The sequence below is a fragment of the Pimephales promelas genome, chromosome 9 (assembly GCF_988280905.1).
Source record: "Pimephales promelas chromosome 9, fPimPro1.hap1.1, whole genome shotgun sequence".
In the NCBI taxonomy this organism is placed as follows: Eukaryota; Metazoa; Chordata; class Actinopteri; order Cypriniformes; family Leuciscidae; genus Pimephales; species Pimephales promelas.
In genome coordinates this window covers 636860-656289 of record NC_142777.1, presented here as the reverse complement: position 1 = coordinate 656289, position 19430 = coordinate 636860, and the positions used below count along the sequence as shown (strand labels likewise).

Sequence of the window (19430 nt, the reverse complement as noted above, 5' to 3'; positions counted from 1 at the left end):
CCAACAACCACCAGACCCTTTTTTTCCCGAGACAATCCCGGTGTTTGGTGTCCTGTAACCGGGAATATCCCTGTTTTACAGCATGTTCAAAACAGCCCGCAAAAAGCCCGAACAGTGATGGTGTCGCCAGCAGAGGGCGCCGAGTGCTCAAGATCAGCACAAATAATAAGCCGACAATGGAGGTCCATTTCTACGGAGGCGTATTGCATTCACTTGAAGAAAAAAAAAATCTACTCTGTTTTTCTGAATTAACAAGTTAATTTTTCATGAGAAAAAAAATTGCTCTTTTTTTCTGAATTAATGAGTTAATTTTTCATGAAAAAAAAGTTTTTGCTCTGTTTTTCTGAATTAACGAGTTAATTCAGAAAAACAGAACAAAAAAAAATTCCATGAAACATTAACTCATTAATTCAGAAAAACAGAGCAAAAACTTTTTTCTCATGAAAAATTAACTCGTTAATTCAGAAAAACAGAGGAAAAAATTTTTTCTCATGAAAAATTAACTCATTAATTCAGAAAAACAGAGCAAAAAAAATTTTTCTCATGAAAAATTAAATCATTAATTCAGAAAAACAGAGCAATTTTTTTTCTCATGAAAAATTAACTCGTTAATTCAGAAAAACAGAGTAGATTTTTTTTTCTTCAAGTGAATGCAATACGCCTCCGTACATTTCCAAAAGCACAAACATTCAATTCATTTTGAGTTAAAGTTACGAATACTGTTTACAGAAGGGCTATATTCACAGTGAAAATAAAAGTAACAATTTAAATTACCAAGGAGGGGATGAGTGAAAGCAGGCAAGACGTGTTGCTAATAAATCAACTGGATGTAATTTAAGTTCTGTTGCTTTTACATGAAAATAAATATAATGAACAAAACTCCCACAGTACTTGTTATATAATTCCATTCTAAATACCTGTTTGTCAATCATTTTTACTTTAATACAGTCATATTTTATATATTTTTTATATAAAATTACACCACATAACCCATAAAGAGATTACACTGTCAGAAAGTTTAGGAATAGGAAGATTATGTATTGCTCATTACGTATACACGCATTTCCCTTGCTTTTCAGGTTATACGAGCCACTGCGCATGTGCTGTCCTAAGCGCGGGTCTGGTTCCTATGGGAAAAGTTGACACATTTTAAAATCTTATTGCGGACACTCATTTAAGTGGCGTTTGACCAACTCTTTCACCACAGTACATTGAAAGTAAAAAAACAAAAGAAATATGCACGTAGGCTATATACAAATCAACAAATAGCCTATATATATATATATATATATATATATATATATATATATATATATATATATATATATATATATATATATATCGAGGGCTTGGAGCCAGAAGGGCGTAAGTGGCATTTTGGGCGAATTTGAGTTCTTTATATCAAAATAAAGGTCTCTATCCAATGGTGCCAAAATACCTATCTGAGATCAAACTGTATTGAATAAAACAACAAAAAGGCATATCTAACGTATTTGACTTTTTTTTTTTTTGAAAATGTTTTAAAACATGTTCATTGTGTTAATATGCCAATACATTTTTTACTTAAATACTCATTTCATGTAAGTATGCCTGTGGTTGCAATGTCTGTGGTTTCAGGTTAATAATACAGGTGATTGAAGCGTGGTAAAAATTTTGTTTCGTCTCTCCTGTAAAGTTGGTTAAAAGCCACTTACGCCCTTCTGGCTCCAAGCCCTCGATATATATATATATATATATATATATCGGGATGTTTCCTCTCCGTTTCGTTTCAAAGACAGGAGGACAGTAAATTTTGAAGACTTTGCCATAATCCCGTTTTCCTCGGTTATCCTCAGCTTTAATCTTCACAACCGGAAAAGGACGAGCATTCTTGTGACAAATGCGGAACTTATGCGTGTATATAGCCCACAGTACTTGTTATATAATTCCATTCTAAATACCTGTTTGTCAATCATTTTTACTTTAATACAGTCATATTTTATATATTTTTAATATAAAATTACACCACATAACCCATAAAGAGATTACACTGTCAGAAAGTTTAGGAATAGGAAGATTATGTATTGCTCATTACGTATATACACGCATTTCCCTTGCTTTTCAGGTTATACGAGCCACTGCGCATGTGCTGTCCTAAGCGCGGGTCTGGTTCCTATGGGAAAAGTTGACACATTTTAAAATCTTATTGTGGACACTCATTTAAGTGGCGTTTGACCAACTCTTTCACCACAGTACATTGAAAGTAAAAAAACAAAAGAAATATGCACGTAGGCTATATACAAATCAACAAATATATATATACGCCCTTCTGGCTCCAAGCCCTCGAGATATATATTTTGATATAAAGAACTCAAATTCGCCCAAAATGCCACTTACGCCCTTCTGGCTCCAAGCCCTCGATATATATATATATATATATATATATATCGGGATGTTTCCTCTCCGTTTCGTTTCAAAGACGGGAGGACAGTAAATTTTGAAGACTTTGCCATAATCCCGTTTTCCTCGGTTTTCCTCAGCTTTAATCTTCACAACCGGAAATGGACGAGCATTCTTGTGTCAAATGCGGAACTTATGCGTGCATATAGCCCACAGTACTTGTTATATAATTCCATTCTAATACCTGTTTGTCAATCATTTTTACTTTAATACAGTCATATTTTATATATTTTTAATATAAAATTACACCACATAACCCATAAAGAGATTACACTGTCAGAAAGTTTAGGAATAGGAAGATTATGTATATAATCATTGTTCATTATGTATACACGCATTTCCCTTGCTTTTCAGGTTATACGAGCCACTGCGCATGTGCTGTCCTAAGCGCGGGTCTGGTTCCTATGGGAACCGGAGCTTCTAACAGATGATACAGTGAAGCCATGACATGATTTTTTCATATCAAAAGTAAACCTGCTCTGCTCTGTCTGTCCGTCGGTGTCCGTCGGGTTTGTCAGATGTTTCTCTGCGTGAGGAAATGGATATGTGGCGTGTGAGTGTGAGAAAAGTGTCAATTACGTGAGTCTGAATGCGTGAGAGTTGGCAGCCCTGCGTAATATTTAAACAGAAGGCAAATCCTACATATAGGCAGATTTGAGAACAGAAGAACATACAGTCGTCTCGAAATGACAGTTTCTGCTTATTCGCGTTGCTGTTGGAACCTCTGAGGGCGAATGTGAATGATCTCATTATCAGCTGCTCCTGTTGCCTGTAAACACAGGGAATCATGTGACGCGCTGAGAGTCCTCGTGCCTGAGTGGCGACATGCCCTGCGCTCGGACTCTACTGGAGGCTTCGAGAATAAGAAAAGGGAGTCTTCGAGAAAGAGAAAAAAAGGGGAGGTTTCGACAAAGAGAAAAAAAAAGAAAAAAAAGGAGTTTTCTAGAATAAAGAGTGTGTGGGGAATGTTGTGAATAATGTAGGCTATGTAAGGGCGGGAGCACGAACTCGAGTCACTGAAAGTTACATGTGCAAGTGAGGCCATATTCAAAGATAAAGGTGAAAGACATGGATGTATGTTTATATTATTATTAATAAGAAATGACGTTTCAGTCTTAATCCACACACACAGCCGACTTGAAGAATTATACGTTTCTCTTCTTTCCTCAATACTGTCTTGGATTGTAATTTCTCGTAGCTATTATATTTATAAATAGTTAAATTTAGCCCTTATATTTATTTATTTTATTTTTATTTATTTTTTATTTTTAGTCTCTTGTTCTTTTATGTTAAACTATTTTTGGAAAATCTTGGATTGTTGTCTTTTTGGATGTCTTGTTATTGTTTATATGTTTGTATAATGCCTAATAAAAAAAACAAAAACAAAAAAAAACACACAGCCGACTTGTTTCACTCTGCTTGTCATTGTCTCATATTTGATGAAGTTTACATCATTGATCATTATTTTCTTGTTTGTCACTGTCAAGCTGCTTTGACACGATCTATATTGTATAAATCACTACATTTCTAGTATTGTAGTGTATATTTATCGATTTCTTGCACTACTTCCGCCCGCTAGAGAGTCCACATCGGCAGCTTCCGGTTAGCGTTTAGCTCTCACACACGAAGATTGTCACTGTTTAATGGCTGCTAATTGACTAAAACTATGATGATCTCTGTATTAATTGTTGAGTCTGCTAAAATGTTCCTGTGAATATATTTCTTCATCTATTTCTTCTTCAACAGTGTTTTTCTCTTTCTGACATTTCATACCTCTTGGGTTTCTACATTTTTAAATGAAATTGACTATTACAATAAGGATTGCTCGTGTGCGCTGGTGTTTATTCCAGTCTTTTACGATAGTTGATGAATGAATGCTCACGAGGAGCCTGTAATGCTAGGCTATAGTTAATCAGCATATAGAGGAGAATCACAATCAACTTCGAATATTATAACATAAACATGTAAATAGTGAAACAATTGACATTGAAAATTGACACATAATGATTAATATTTAATCGAAATAAATAAATGTTGCATGGTTTGATCTGATGTTATTCCTCTGTTCTCACACACTTCAGCGTCGCACTAGTCGACGAACACACACTGAGGTGGAATAACGGCGTGTTTAACACCCGCTAAACATCAGAAAATCACTTCTACTGTCAATAAAAGTTGACACATTTTAAAATCTTATTGCGGACACTCATTTTAGGTGGCGTTTGACCAACTCTTTCACCACAGTACATTGAAAGTAAAAAAAACAAAACAAATGCACGTAGGCTATATACAAATCAACAAATATATATATATATATATATATATATATATATATATATATATATATATATATATATTGGGGTGTTTCCTCTCCCAAAGAGGCAGTAATGGATGAGAAAATAATTAGTAGACTACTACAAAATGAGCTCTATGCCTGGCGGTATTTCCGGTGAAGGATTAAGGATGCTCGATAACTTCCGCCGATCGTAGAGTCCAATGCAATACCGAGAATTTATATTGAATTTTATACTCCATGGTTATTCTAAAGAAACGTTAGTCACAAAAACAGATAAAACAGACACCCCTCGTTGTGTTTATGCTTCTTTTTAAAATGATATTAAATAAACATAACTATAAAATTACATCTAAACGTATGTACGTTTCGTTTCAAAGACGGGAGGACTGTACATTTTGAAGACTCTGCCATAATCCCGTTTTCCTCCGCTTTAATCTCCACAACCGGAAACCGAAGAGCATTTTTGCATCAAATGCGGAACTCAATGCGCCCATTGAGAATGAATAGGGGAAAGTCACGTGACAGGAAGCAATCCATTGCACTGTGATTGTTTGTGATTGGATAGGATTGGTACGTATGCATGGTGTTAATAGAGCACCACAGCCGGTGCCGGAAGTAAAAATTCAATATAATTGCTCCATTGACAGTTGGGATATAAGGCATAAAAGCGTAACGATACATGGTAGACTTAAAACCAGCTACAGCTGTCCTAAGCGATTGTATATGCAGCCTATATATACATTTTACAAACTGAGGACTTCCCTCCTCATTTCAGAACACCACTGATCTTTAAATAGGCCTTGATGAAGTGTCAAGCGTAGTTGATGGAGGCATTCATGATGACACTGCACTTTAATCCACTGTAGCAGAAATACACAATCTCCATGATGGATGGACAGAGTTCACGCTGACATCACACTGACACAGCAGTCTCACGTGCGGGCTAAACTGTGCTTTCTAAATCATTACATCTGAAAGACATCTTCTAAACGATGTCTATTTGACATCTGACAGGAAACGTCCTAGCAAACACTCTTAAAAATACGTCTTCCAGATGTAAACATCACATCAAATAGACTTGTGCTATCTGGGATTACATCACAATAATACGTATACCAATGTTTAATTACATGTATATTAACTTGGAAAAACCCGTGTTTAGCTAGCCTATATTATCACACAGCTGTGGAGAGAGAGAGAGAGAGTGTGTGTGTGGGCCAAAACGACCTAGTTATAACCATTTGTAAAAAGTATCATATCTCATGAGCATGATGTATTGTTTGGCCGTGATTAAGAGGGAATTTCCCCGCACATATTGCCGTGTCATTCCTCGGCAGTCCACTGTGTTTACTAATGCGACTCACATGATCACAGTCAACATGAACTCTGTCACTGAGACGCGCGAGACCACGCCCCCAGACGTGCGCTCGCGTCTACGATTGGCTGAGCGCGCATCATCTGCATACGACGTCGAAGGATTATATACGGAACTGCGGGCTGTGGAACGCATTCACACGCACGCTCACGCACTCGTATCCGACGCTCGCGCTCTAGAAGAGGATTTTCTGCTGCGCAACACGTCTAAAGGTCCGTTTGAACACGATATTGTCGCTAAAATGTCGATGACAGTGAAAGCTTACCTGCTCGGGAAGGACGACTGCAACAAGGAGATCCGTCGCTTCGCCGTGGATCAGGATGTCTCAACAAGTTTTGACTATTTGAACAGAAAAGTGCTCGATGTTTTTGTCGGTCTCGGGACTGCGCCCTTTCAAATGCACTATAAAGGTACGTCAGATTGATTTAAAGATGTGTGATCGTAAACATACAATTATTGTCGTCTCTCAATTTAACAGCTTAACATGATGTTTTAACTTAACTAAATGAGATTTCAAAAAGTGACAATACTGTCAACTTATAACTTTTAGGAAAATTAATCTCTTCAATTTTGTTTTTAAATAGTACTGTTAAATATTTATATTTTGTGTATATTTACACCCTAATTCAAAGTTTTGTGAGCATTATAAATGCTATTAAATGGTAAATGATTGTTCTGGACCGTCCGTGATATGTAAACATGAGTGTGTGTGTGTGTGTGTGTGTAGATGAGGACGGTGACCTGATCGCCTTCTCCTCTGATGACGAGCTGATGATGGGGCTGGCTCTGGTGAAGGAGGACACCTTCCGGCTCTTCATCAAGCGTAAGTCACATTCACTCTCAACATACTTCTCATTATTGGAGCACATTATATATCTATTCACATATTTTTTAGTGCAGATTGGCCCACATTTAAATATTGCTCAACTTCAAGAACTTATGACACGCATGAGTTTAGACACAAGACTGACAGTACTTCATGCTTTTTCAAAATAAAATGTAAAATACAACATTTTTAGGTAGGGATGCACGATATATCGGCCAGCGTATCGGTATCGGCCGATACATGTTAATTTTTTAATGTTTTCGTTATCGGCCTGGTAAGAAAATGTGGCCGATATATTAAAGCCGATAAATAATGTATTATTCCCTTCAGCTGAGACACTTGTTGAGAGCTGTTTATGTTTTTGAAATTCTTGAAATATGATTGAAATCTCTTCAAAAAAATGAAAATCTGGTTCGGGACAACATGTGCAACGCAAATCTGTCATATCGACTGAGAACATCATTATAATTGTGCGCTTGGGACGTGGATTTAATTGTGAGACTTTTGTTTTTGTAATCAGGCACTCAAAATTAGATAAAATTTGGATTTAAGTTAATCGGCCGATATATCGGTTATCGGCTTCCAATATAAAGAATTATCGGTTATCGGTGTCGGCCAAAATGTTCATATCGGTGCATCCCTATGTTTAGGTAGTCAGCAAAGCCTCGCCTCACCTTATAAGTGTCAGTGATGTGCTTATCTCATGTTACGACTCTATTATGCTATTTTACTACAATACACAGTTACACTTCTATTATGAACATTGAAAATATTAAAAACAATGACTAGGTAGTGTAACTGTAAAAAAAAAACAGTAATAAAACCTAAGCCAGATCTGAATGCACAGAGCTATTTTGTGGTCATGTGACTAGAACACCCCAAACAGGAAGTAGAGCCATTAAACCTGTATGACTGTCCAAAATCAGGAATTTGTTTTTTTTTTGTTTGATGACATTGAAAGCTAAGAATGTGAATAGAAATTCATGGTTACACTTTATTTTACTATTACTATATAGTCGGGGTTTGAGAAATGGATTTTTTGTTTGTCCTCAAGAGGAAGTTTGTTTCCACCATAGATGTTTACATTATTCAAACACGCATAACATGTAACAAGGTATCATAATACCTTCAAAAATAGACAGAAAAACAACAAGAGAGCATAAGTGACGTATAGTGGTTTGGATGAGGGTTAGTTACATGTAATTACACATAATTGGCTGTTATTACTATGTTAAGTACATGTAACATGTGTAAGAGGAGTTTGTACAGTCAGTCAGTCACAGCCCTGTCATGTTTCTCCCCTTCTCAGAAAGAAAGGAGCATCGACGCGACTCCTCTCCTCACGGGTTCCCTGGGTTCTCCTTCCCCGGGCCTCACGGAGCGGCCCACTTTACCCCCCCTCACCCGGGCCCACCCCCCCACCACCCCCCGCTGGTGCACCCTGGGGTGACCTGTGACGGCTGCGAGGGCCCGGTGCCAGGGACCCGCTTCAAGTGCACGGTGTGCCCGGACTACGACCTGTGCTCGTCCTGCCAGGGCCGGGGCCTCCACAAGGAGCACACGATGCTGCCCATCCTGCACCCCATGACCAACATGTTCGAGGTGACGCTCTCTCTGCCCACTGCACTGTCCACCAGTCACGTATATCTGTCCACCAGTCGCGGAAAAACCTCAGACTTCACTGAATGTAAATGTTGTTTGAAGGATAGCTTTGGCCAGGACGTGGAATAGTGTGTTTCGTCCAAAAAAAAAAAAAAAATTGCTACTTTTAAACCGATTAATTAGGGATGCACCGAATATTCGGCCGCCGAATATTTTCGGCCGAAAATGGCCCAAAAGTTCATTTTCGGTTTTCGGCCGAAAGACTTTTATCACCGAAACAATACGGCCGAAATGTTGTGATGACGCAAACAGAAACCGCGACCTGCACGTGCTTGTCTGAAGCAACATGTCTGTGGTGTGGACGCATTTCAGTGTATCTGAACCCGCGAGGAGACGGAAGCCTTGTTTATCCACCTATATCTGCTCTAAACAATGCGCGCCGCCATGACGACGACTCCGGATGCGAGCGGGTCAAGTATAAACTGTGGAGGCAGGCGAAAGTAAACAAGGCAGCGCGAGTCTCCACAGACAGCACGCGCACCGCTCCAAACGGTCGAGGCGTTTATACTTGACCCGCTCGCTGTTGTACTATTCCTTGAAACGACAGGGGACGACTCAAGTAACTGTCCTCTAACCATCAGGAATCGGTGAGAAGAAGAAAGATAAACACATGACAATGCTTATTTTTTAGTATTCCGCCACCAATACAAAAATAATCATGTAAAACCCAGTAAACCCTGAGATTATTACTTGTGCCATTACAAAAAAAATATGTATATGGGATTGGGAACTATGTATATTTATGTATAGAACTAAATTAATGCTCTCTTAAATATTTAAATACATTCACTAAACATGTTTCATTAAATTTCATGTACATTTGTATTAAACATGGACCATTGTTCATTTAAAAAGGCTTTTTATGCTATTGTATGCTAAATTTTTAAAATGTAAGAAACTAATTTAGACGTGCAAACTGGGTGCTGGTGTGATGAGAAGAAGTTCGCGCTCGGCTTTGTTTTTGAGAGAACGTTTCATTTTAAAACCTTTCTGCAGGCCAGTAGATTATTATTTAGTGTACACATGAGTGGGGTCAAGTTAAACATTTTAGTTTGAATTTTATTTCATACTGTGCATTGTGCCAAATAAATATTTGTTAATTGATTTATTCTTTTAAAATGTTATATTAATTTATGCAATTGCAATGCCTTGATTTTAGTAAAGTTTGTACACAGTCATAACCATAAATGCAATGATACTAATAATTGGCATAATTTCTTTCGGTGTTTCGGTTTTCGGCCTTGGTTTTCTCTTTTTCGGTTTCGGTCAAGAATTTTCATTTCGGTGCATCCCTACGATTAATCAAAGGGTAATATTAAGCAAGAGTAATCCAAGGCATAATCGTCCAACTAATCGAGTATCAAAACAATCTTTAGTTGCGGCTCTATTAGCACACGTTTTGTTTTTGAAATAATAATGTGACTGTGACTGAACGAGAGCTTTTGTGTGCAGTGGTTTCCTCGTGGGAAGGTATGGCGTAAGATGAGACACTGCATGTGGGCGAATAGCCAGGCTCATGCTAATGCTAATGCTAATGCTCAAGCCCAGGCCCAGCAGAACCCGTCCGGAGACCCGCAGAACCAGGGCGCTCCGGCAAACACTGACGGTGAGATGCCTTCTCTGTGTCTGTCCACAGGCAGCGGATGCGCTGACACGAAACAGGGCAGATCCCAGTGATGTCACTTCCTGTGATCACAGCATCATCACTACTCCAGTCTTCAGTGTCACATGATCCTTCAGAAATCACTCTAATATGAGGATCTGATGATCAGGAAACACTTAGGATGCTAGAACCCTAGCCTAGAATCTTGTGTAACATTATAAATGTACGGTCACTTTTGATCAATTTAATTCATCCCCTATGAATAAAAGTATTGTCCCCGCCCCCAAAAATGTTTTTACTGATTCCAAAATTGTTAATGGTAGTGTTTAATGTGACAAAAGCTTTATTTCAGAAAAATGCTGAAAGAACACAACTGTTTTCCACACTGATAATAATCATAAATGTGTGTTGATCATCAGTGATTTCTGGAGGATCATGTGACACTGAAGACTGGAGTAATGATGATAAATTCAGCTTTGATCACAGAAATATTTTAAAATGTTTTAAAATAGAAAACGGTTATTTTAAATTATCATAATATTTAACAATTTTATTTTACTTAATTTTTTTCATTTTAATCAAGTAAATGCAGCCTTAGTGAGCAGAAGACACTCTTTTAAAAACATTTAAAAAACTTACCGATCCGAATCTTTTGAACTGCAGTGTATTTCTGAGTTATGAGCTGTAATATCGCGGTAGACCAACAGTGGCAGTGTCGTCCTCAGGCGCGGCGTCCTCTTCCCAGGCCAACATGCAGTACCTGAAGAACATCGGGGAGGAAGTGGCGGCGCTGCTGAGTCCTCTCGGTGAGTCCCTGCACGACTTACCTTTACCGTCGTTAGCTTAACGGGCATGCTGGGTAATGATGCTCTCCTCTGCAGGGATAGATGTGGACATCGACGTCGAGCACGAGGGCAAGCGGGCCACGGTGAACACCTCGACCCCGCCGGCCTCCAGCGGCCCGTCCAGCGCTCGCAGCGACAGCGGGTGTGTGGGGCTCCAGTCGCGGGGCTCGGGGCCCGGCAGCCAGAGCACTGAGGAGAGCCTCAGCGAGGGGGCCAAGGTAACACACACACACACGCAGAGCCTAACATAACATGAACCAACAATGAGCAATACATTTGAACAGTGTTTATTATCCCCCTGAAGGGCCAGAAGGAGCCGGGCAGTGACGAGGAGTGGACTCACCTGAGTTCTAAAGAGGTGGACCCGTCCACAGGAGAGCTGCAGTCCCTCAGGGTGGAGGAGGACGGGCCGGGTCAGGCGGCGCCGCTGCTGAACACCAGCTCCAAACCCACAGCGGGACCCACGGGCCTGCGCGAGGCGGCGCTGTACCCACACCTGCCACAAGGTAACACTACAACCCGTCTCACACACACACATCGGATCAATCAGGCCAATCAGAGCCGTCTCCGCTGAAACAACAAATCATAGAGACAATAATTCATATCAGTGTTTATAACCAAGAATATGCGTTCGATGACAGTGATGGGGAACCACTCTTTGCCCGCTGACTCTGTGACGCAATGATACTACTGAAATAGCCCATGCTAACTCTCACCGTGGAAACCGTATAAGAGCCGTACGCCACACACACACACATGAGATCTGACTCATACACACACACCAGCCATGTACGCACATTACAGACGGAGAGCTTGGAGACACGGATCCCAGGTCAGAGGTGATGTGGAGCCTCTAGCTCAACTATGTATTGAAAATGTCTGCCTTATCATCCATAATTCAGTTTACATATTAGAGCCACACAGAATTCATGTGCAGTAATGTTCTGTGAAAGAGCACTGACTGATTGTAACAATTGTAAGTCATATAATAAAATTACCTTTAAACCACTATGTGGCCTTTTTGCCGAGAACATTATAGTCAGCAATCATTGGACGTTTCAATCAAACAACAATTTAAAGAAATATGGTAACACTTTACAATAAGGTTAATTTATTAAACATTAGTTAATGTATTAACTAACATGAAATAACCATGAGCGATACATTTGTTACTGTTTTTGTTCATCTTTGTTACCGTTAGTTAATACAAATCCAGCTGTTCATTGTTTGTTCACAGTGCATTAACTAATGTTAACAAGATTTTAATGAACATTTAACATTAACACAGATTAACAAATGCTGTAGAAGTATTGTTCATTCTTAGTTAATGTTATCTACTATAGTTAACTAATGAACTGTATTGTAAAGTGTTACCAGAAATATTAACACACAGTAATAATCATGACATATTTTGAATGGGACTCGAGTGGACTCGGGAATAAGTCCGAGTCCCGACTCCCAATATGTTCGAGTACGAGTCAAAATGCACACGAGTCCATGACAAGACCGAGACCGAGTCCCGAGTGCACAACACTGCATTTAGATCAAATATACCTTTGTCATTAATGGAGTTAAGCGCAGGTTGTGTAAGTCTGTGAGCTGACGAGTGTGTGTCCCCCAGATGCAGACCCCCGGCTGGTGGAGTCGCTCTCTCAGATGTTGTCGATGGGCTTCTCTGACGAGGGCGGGTGGCTGACCCGACTCCTGCACGCCAAGGGCTTCGACATCGGCGCCGCTCTCGACACCATCCAGTACTGCAAGACCTCTCGCAAGTAGAGGAGCAGGACACACACCCCCGCACTCAGTCGTAACATACGCAAACGTTTGCCATAAATGTTAAGGTAACACTTTACAGTAAGGTTTCAGTTGTTAACATTAGTTTATGCATTAACGAACATGAGAAAAAGTGCATTAATGTTATCAAATACAACATTTGATTTTAATATTCGCATTAAGAAATACTAGTTCAGTAATAATATGTGCTGAAATGGACAGTAAGTAAGATTAATACATGTATTGTTCATTCTTAGTTCCTGTTAACTAATGGAACCGTATTGTAAAGTGTTACCAGGATAACGATTACTCAGGTGACCAGCACATACTTAAGTTCATTATTGGCCTTTTTATGCAAAATATATACATTTATATTCAACGTTTCTGTCATTAGAACACTTCATGCTATTAATGATCTTTATCATCATCATTTATGCATATATTACTTAAAGGTTGTTGTTAAGTAAAGCTCTATATTTGTGTAATTGCAGTTTATGGATGTTTTATGTGCATTTCCATAACCAATAAGCTGAGTTTTTAGTTAAAGTCGAAACCTGGGTTGTATTTTAATTGTTATGATTAATAGTTTGACTAAACGGATGGAATCGGTGAATGTGCCGTCCTTTCTCTTCGCAATAAAAAAACTTCTCCAAAACATTTGTTGTATTTGGATTTTTTTTTTCAATGTGCAAAACTTAAAGGCGTCCTGAAATAAAAAAGTATAGCTTTTAGTATGAATATGTTAGCCTGAAGGTGTTCCAAAACAATAACAAAATTCAGATTTAGGAGATATAAGCATTCGAATCTTAGTCTCTGACTTCCGCTAAAATGGATCAGGGATTATGACATCACTGCAGACTTCAGCTTCTCCAATCACAGGCTTTCTAGAATCTGAAGCTCCGCCTCCTGTGTTTTTGTAAGTTTTATTCTGTTCTCAACTGTACGCTGGTTATGAATGAATCATGCTCGGGTTCGCTCCCGTGCTGCTGTCAGTCTGTGAGGAAACTAAACGCTATTGGCTATTAGAAAAGGGGGAGGAGCTAATTAGTGAGAAAATCGAGCCGAGAGATCTTCTAAAAAGTCGAGTGTCTCACAATCATAACAGACAGATATGCATTTGAATGCACTAGATTTGGTATTTGTTGAAAGGTTACATGCAATTTGTAGGATGGTTTGTATTTATTTGTGAAATATTATCTTGGCTCATTTATTTATATTTGCAGGATACAACGCATGTGTGTTACTCCTCTGCATTTTCACTCAAATTGAGCTTTGTACTTGCACATTTGTTTGTTTGCAAAACGCTGGATTCGTTTGTTTAAATATGGCACAATATTAACTCCATACGATTATAGCACTTCTCAGATTTTCATGATGTGTCCCCTTTAAATCATCCTCCTAAACGCACTTTTTGCTATAAATACAAGGATCCAATGCATCGCTATATTTATTGAAGAGAACATTGAAACATCTCATAACTTCGTTCGTTAAACACCCTTAAAAGTAAATGTTTCAGACACAATGCATCTTATCCTTCAAAACGTGTCGTCGAAGTCTTCATCAGTGAGGAACAGGGGGTTGTAAGAAAGCTTTGGGGTGTTGGCCCGTTCACAGAGTGTGTGTGTGTGTGCAGAGCCTGCAGGCTTGTGTGTGTGACTGCTGGTTTTACTGGAGAGAGGTCGGTCCGCAGGAATGCCCCACACACTCGTCTGGTCATCGGCAGGAGATCCTGTGGGAAAAGCCATCAGTGTGTCAGGATCAGCTTCATCCTCCTCTTCCTCGTCCGGGTGAGTGGGAGCCGCTCGGAGGAACCTGTCCCACCTGGAGTTCGTCTCGGTCCTCTGAGGCGCAGCCACAGGGGTTTCCAGCGTGTGTGTGGAGCTGTGAACAGCCGGACGGGATGCTGGGAGATCATCTGACCCCGCACTGATCCTCCTGTCGCGCTGCAATAGAGAAGTCACACTCAATGTCACTATCATCCCAACCAGTGTGTGAGGCTAGAGTAAGTGTGTGGAAAGTCCTCAGACGGTTTTAATCAATATTAGAGACCATGTTTTAACTGGAACCGTTGAGGAGTAGACCTGACTAAACTAACCCAGGGTCAAACACACGTTACATATAATACTTCCCATCAACTCTTTAATGGAAACAAAGGGTTTAAACAATACCCACAATTACCAAAAACATCAACTCTCTCTATACCCTGTACATATATTTATATATATTAGGGCACGGTATTGAGACAAATTTCGCAATTCGATTCGATTTCGATTCCGATTCAATTCAATATTGATTATTTTGGATATCGGCTGCAATAAATGGCCATTTTTCTCAAGGAAATCAAATCTCTGAACTAATGCTGTAAACTATGGGAGTCTAGTTGTAGCCTATAGGCTTCATTAGCCTAATATGAAGGTAATAATGAACTGTTTTGTAGCTATACAAACACTTAAATTACACTTATTTATTTTTATAATATGAAGATTATATGAAATATAAACATTTAAATGGTGACTGTCATAAAAACTTGCCAGATTTATTCAAATATGCATTAAATATTGAAGAACATTAAGATTATCATGCATATGTAATATGGTGTATATATTTATCAAAATGCTCCTCTCTAGAGTTATTTATTCTAGCTGACTAACGAGTTTATGTGGGTTTTCTGAGGTAAATATGACGATACATTGATTACAAGCTGTTTAACTGACGTCTTTCCACGGTTGAAACGCTGATTGAGTGAATCAATGTGACATGATCCGGATTTGGACAAGTTGTACTCTATCTTTAACACACTTTCAGATGCTCATTCATGTTTATTTGGCGCTGTGACTGGTATTATTAAGCCGGAAGAGAGATCAGCGCTGCTGCTTCTCCAGAGCGATCTCACGCCACAGCGACAAAACGCTATTTATGTTTTTGAGTTTCTAAAGAAAATGGGCGTAATTTGAAAATTGAGACTTTGTTTCATAGCAATAGTAACAACGGACAAAGATTATTGCGATTTTTTGGATGCGTGCAGCCGCGATACAATGACCCATTCATTCAAATGAAACAGGATGACTAATCGATTCTTGAGATTTAAGAATCGATATCGGTTCGTAAAAATGAGAATCGATTAATATCGAGAATTCGATATTTATTACCCAGCCCTAATATATATATAAAACTGTTATATAATAATAGTAGACCCCACTACTTATTCTTCTTTTTGGTACTTTTTCCACATACACAAGCTGTGAACCCATGCAGACACACGTATCCGTGATCACTGTAACTGCTGATATTACCCACAACCCATTGTGCTTTGGAGGAGGAACTACAAACACAAGTAAAAAGTGTTAAACTACAAACATGGCTGATGTGTGCGACCGACGGTGAGGTTCAGAAAAAGGTTTGAGTGACTAATCAGAGTTTAACCTGATTGAAAAACATGTATGCTTTTCTGTGTGTGTGTGTGTGTGTTACCAGATCCGGCCTCTTAAACCCCGAGCCGCGGGTCCAGGACTGCTCTTCCTCACACACACCGTACAGGCCAGAACTCTTCTTCCTCTTTCTGTTCACAAAAACGAATCAGCGTTAAACACTGCCATTCTGACAACACAAGACAAGTTAAACATGTCCCATGATGCTTTTTGTGCTAAAATCCTGTTTTTATTACTAATTTCAACTCTTTCCACGCCAGCGGTTCTGGTCATATTCACAAAACTTTCACGACATCCAGAATATTTGCTTGTATAAATATATCTGAATATTAAAGAAAGAGCAAAGCCTCTGCTTGTCATGAGCATTCTGAGCAGAAAACTGAGGAATCGCTCTTGTGTCAAAGTCTGATTCAGAGTGATGATGAAAGATCTGCGGTGTTGTGATGTGGTGACAGCGCCCCCTGCAGTATAACAGCTGTAAAGACTGAGCTCAGGTCAGTGGCGGGGAAAGAGTTGATGGCCACATGATGACCTGAAACGGACCTGGTTCCCTGGCTCCTGAACCTCTGTGTGTGTGTGTACACCTGCTCCTCCTCTTCCTCCTCCTCTTCCTCTGCAGCCTCGGGTGTGTATTTACTCCAGCGGCTCACATGATGACACACTTCCTGTCACAGCCACAGGAACATCACACACACCGTTTCTCAGCCGTAGTTTCTCTCCTCATGATGACCTCCATCAGAGCTTTACCTGAGATGCGTTCTCCTGATCCGGACCTTCATCCTCATCCTCCTCATCCTCCTGTTCCCTTTAAAACAGTGAGTTAGTCGAAGGGTCAGTCACGTGACATGAATCGCACGCTCTTTCTCATATTCATTAACAAATATATTTTACAGTCATGATGAGATTTTTTTGAGTTTCTGTATTAAAATGATTGTTTTATATTTTTGGGGTGAAGAAGCGAATGTTACACTGTCCTGATGTCATCAAATCATTCAAATAAAAAAATCATTAATTCGACAAACTTTTAACTGATTAACAGAACCACGTTTACATGTTAATTATCTTCTGATCAGTGTGGAGCAGACAGACAGGCAGGAACACACTTCAGAAACTCTTAAAATATCAGAGAATTGACCTTTTATGACAGGAAATATAGCGTTTACCTCAGAATGTATATATATCAAAACTTTCTTTAATGATAATTGGATTCACGAGTCAGCGTCGCCATATTCATCACTGTACACACTATAAATATCTCCTCGCTATTTCCCCGAAATATGTTGTGTTTCTCACCGCTGTGACCCGAGTGTGTGTGTGTCCTCCAGTCGTCCTCGCAGAGCATTGAGCTTCTGAACATGCCGTCTACAGTCCACTGCCGCCCCCCGACCAAACTCCTGCAACACACACACACACACACACTCTACAGTCCACTGCCACCCCCCAACCAAACTCCTGCAACACACACAGCGCACGCTGACACACACGGGGACTCACAGCGCCAGGTCACGCTGTGTTCTTTACCTTCTTCAGCGACTGCTTCTCTCCACACACTTTACACACCCATCTCTTGCTCTTCTTCACCTGCAGGAGAAGTCTAAACTCGTCACTGAGATCCAGAATCATTCGCAGAGACAACAACATCACAAACCCATTTCAGTAGATAGATTTAATAGATTAATTAACATGTACATTTCTATAAAGAAGGGTTAGTTCACCTGAAATGAAAATTATGATCTGCATGTGTCGTGATGCTCTCATTCATGCATGTGGAGATTAATATTTTGTAAATACAGTGGTAAATTGTGTCTTTTTTGCGCAAACAAAGCACTTGGTGATAAAGCTGAGGTTAAAGCACAGGAGTCGCATGATTACGGTATGACAGTGGTAGTTGCGGAGAGTGTCAATGGAGGACAGAAACCTCTCAGCTTTCATCAAAAACATCCACGTTTGTGTCCTGAAGATGAACGAAGGTCTTACGGGTTTGGAACGACATGAGGAAGACTACATAGTGACAGAATTTACATATTTGGGTGAACTTTTAAGATAAAACTGTAAACTACAAAAATCCATTTATTTTTTACATATATATAATAACACTCCAATATATATATATATATATATATATATATATATATAATATTTTAACTTAATTTTAAATTGAAGTGCCTGTCATAAAAACTTATGACAGATATATTTAAATTACAAACTAAAAGGACCCATGTTTCTTCAACAAAAACACAAAAGAAAATGTGTTTAGAATATAAACATAATGTTTAGAATATTTAGAAATGGATGAGTTGGTCGATTTCATGAAGGATTTTATAATGAATTTCCTTAATTTTGTTGGATACGCTAAATGTACATATATATACAATAATCATGTCAAAGTAATATAGCTGCTACAGCGCATATATGATTTAGCAAAACGTCCCTCTAGAGTTATTATTCAAGTCAACGAATGAACGTCGTCAATATAAAACGGACACAATTTTAGAGCTCAGACTTTATTAATATCAAAAGTAAGAGCGCTTCTTGTCAGTCTGTTTAGTGAAGCTTTAATCACACGGATCTGGAACTGAAGAACTGATATAACGTTAATCCTGAGGTAAAGTGGACAGGGGAATAAACGCTAACTTTACCTGCTGAACTTGGAAGGTTTGACAGGAGAAACATCTCAGAACATGAAACTCTTGAACCATGTTGACTAGTTTCTACAGTCCGGACAATAAAAGTACATTTATTCCACTCGTATAAAAGATCGAGCTAATTTGTGTGTTTCCCGCCCGCGGTTTGTTTACTTCCTCTTCTTCGGGTCACTCTCGAGCAGGAAGTGACATCAGAAGAGTGCACCGCCCCCTAGAGGACCGAAAGAGTGTGTGTCTGTGAAGAGAAAGATGACTCTAGGGGTATTTCTTTGGGTTGTTTTGTACATGTAAATTAGAGAAAGGCATGGCTTAATTGGCTTTTACCACGTACATTTAGCGTATCCAACAAAATTAAGGAAATTCATTATAAAATCCTTCATGAAATCGACCAACTCATCCATTTCTAAATATTCTAAACATTATGTTTATATTCTAAACACATTTTCTTTTGTGTTTTTGTTGAAGAAACAAGGGTCCTTTTAGTTTGTAATTGTAGTATTTGGGGTGATTTGGGCACTTGTGTGTTTAGCCCGGCTGA

The 19430-nt window shown here is 39.1% G+C and overlaps 2 protein-coding genes across 3 annotated transcripts; one reads left to right on the top strand and one right to left on the bottom strand.

The window, feature by feature from the left end:
* The first annotated feature begins 6228 nt into the window (after positions 1–6228).
* Positions 6229–13474, top strand: sqstm1 (sequestosome 1). The gene is made up of 8 exons (XM_039653746.2): positions 6229–6520; positions 6838–6933; positions 8246–8538; positions 10051–10204; positions 10927–11007; positions 11083–11264; positions 11351–11552; positions 12668–13474. Exons 1-8 carry the CDS (start codon positions 6352–6354, stop codon positions 12820–12822), a joined length of 1332 nt encoding a protein of 443 aa, XP_039509680.2. The 5' UTR covers positions 6229–6351; the 3' UTR covers positions 12823–13474.
* A 766-nt stretch (positions 13475–14240) lies between these two features.
* Positions 14241–19076, bottom strand: mrnip (MRN complex interacting protein). Of its 2 annotated transcripts, XM_039653752.2 has the most exons (7): positions 18887–19074; positions 17769–17828; positions 17541–17641; positions 16995–17052; positions 16791–16912; positions 16291–16378; positions 14241–14762 (listed from the first exon to the last, which is right to left on the bottom strand). In XM_039653752.2, the coding sequence occupies exons 1-7, from the start codon at positions 18944–18946 to the stop codon at positions 14355–14357; spliced, it is 897 nt and encodes a 298-aa protein (XP_039509686.2). In that variant the 5' UTR covers positions 18947–19074; the 3' UTR covers positions 14241–14354. The 2 variants fall into 2 exon arrangements, with proteins under 2 accessions (XP_039509686.2, XP_039509688.2); XM_039653754.2 differs by lacking the exon at positions 16791–16912 and having other exon boundaries at positions 16995–17045; positions 18887–19076.
* Positions 19077–19430: the final 354 nt, after the last annotated feature.

Coding starts and splice junctions, on each gene's coding strand:
- sqstm1 (XM_039653746.2), top strand. CDS start 6,352: ATGTCGATGACAGTGAAAGCTTACCTGCTCGGGAAGGACGACTGCAAC. Junction 8,539..10,050: donor CCATGACCAACATGTTCGAG/GTGACGCTCTCT, acceptor TTTTGTGTGCAG/TGGTTTCCTCGTGGGAAGGT. Junction 11,553..12,667: donor GTACCCACACCTGCCACAAG/GTAACACTACAA, acceptor TGTGTCCCCCAG/ATGCAGACCCCCGGCTGGTG.
- mrnip (XM_039653752.2), bottom strand. CDS start 18,946: ATGGTTCAAGAGTTTCATGTTCTGAGATGTTTCTCCTGTCAAACCTTC. Junction 16,913..16,994: donor ATCAGGAGAACGCATCTCAG/GTAAAGCTCTGA, acceptor TGGCTGTGACAG/GAAGTGTGTCATCATGTGAG. Junction 14,763..16,290: donor GGTTTAAGAGGCCGGATCTG/GTAACACACACA, acceptor TCTCTATTGCAG/CGCGACAGGAGGATCAGTGC.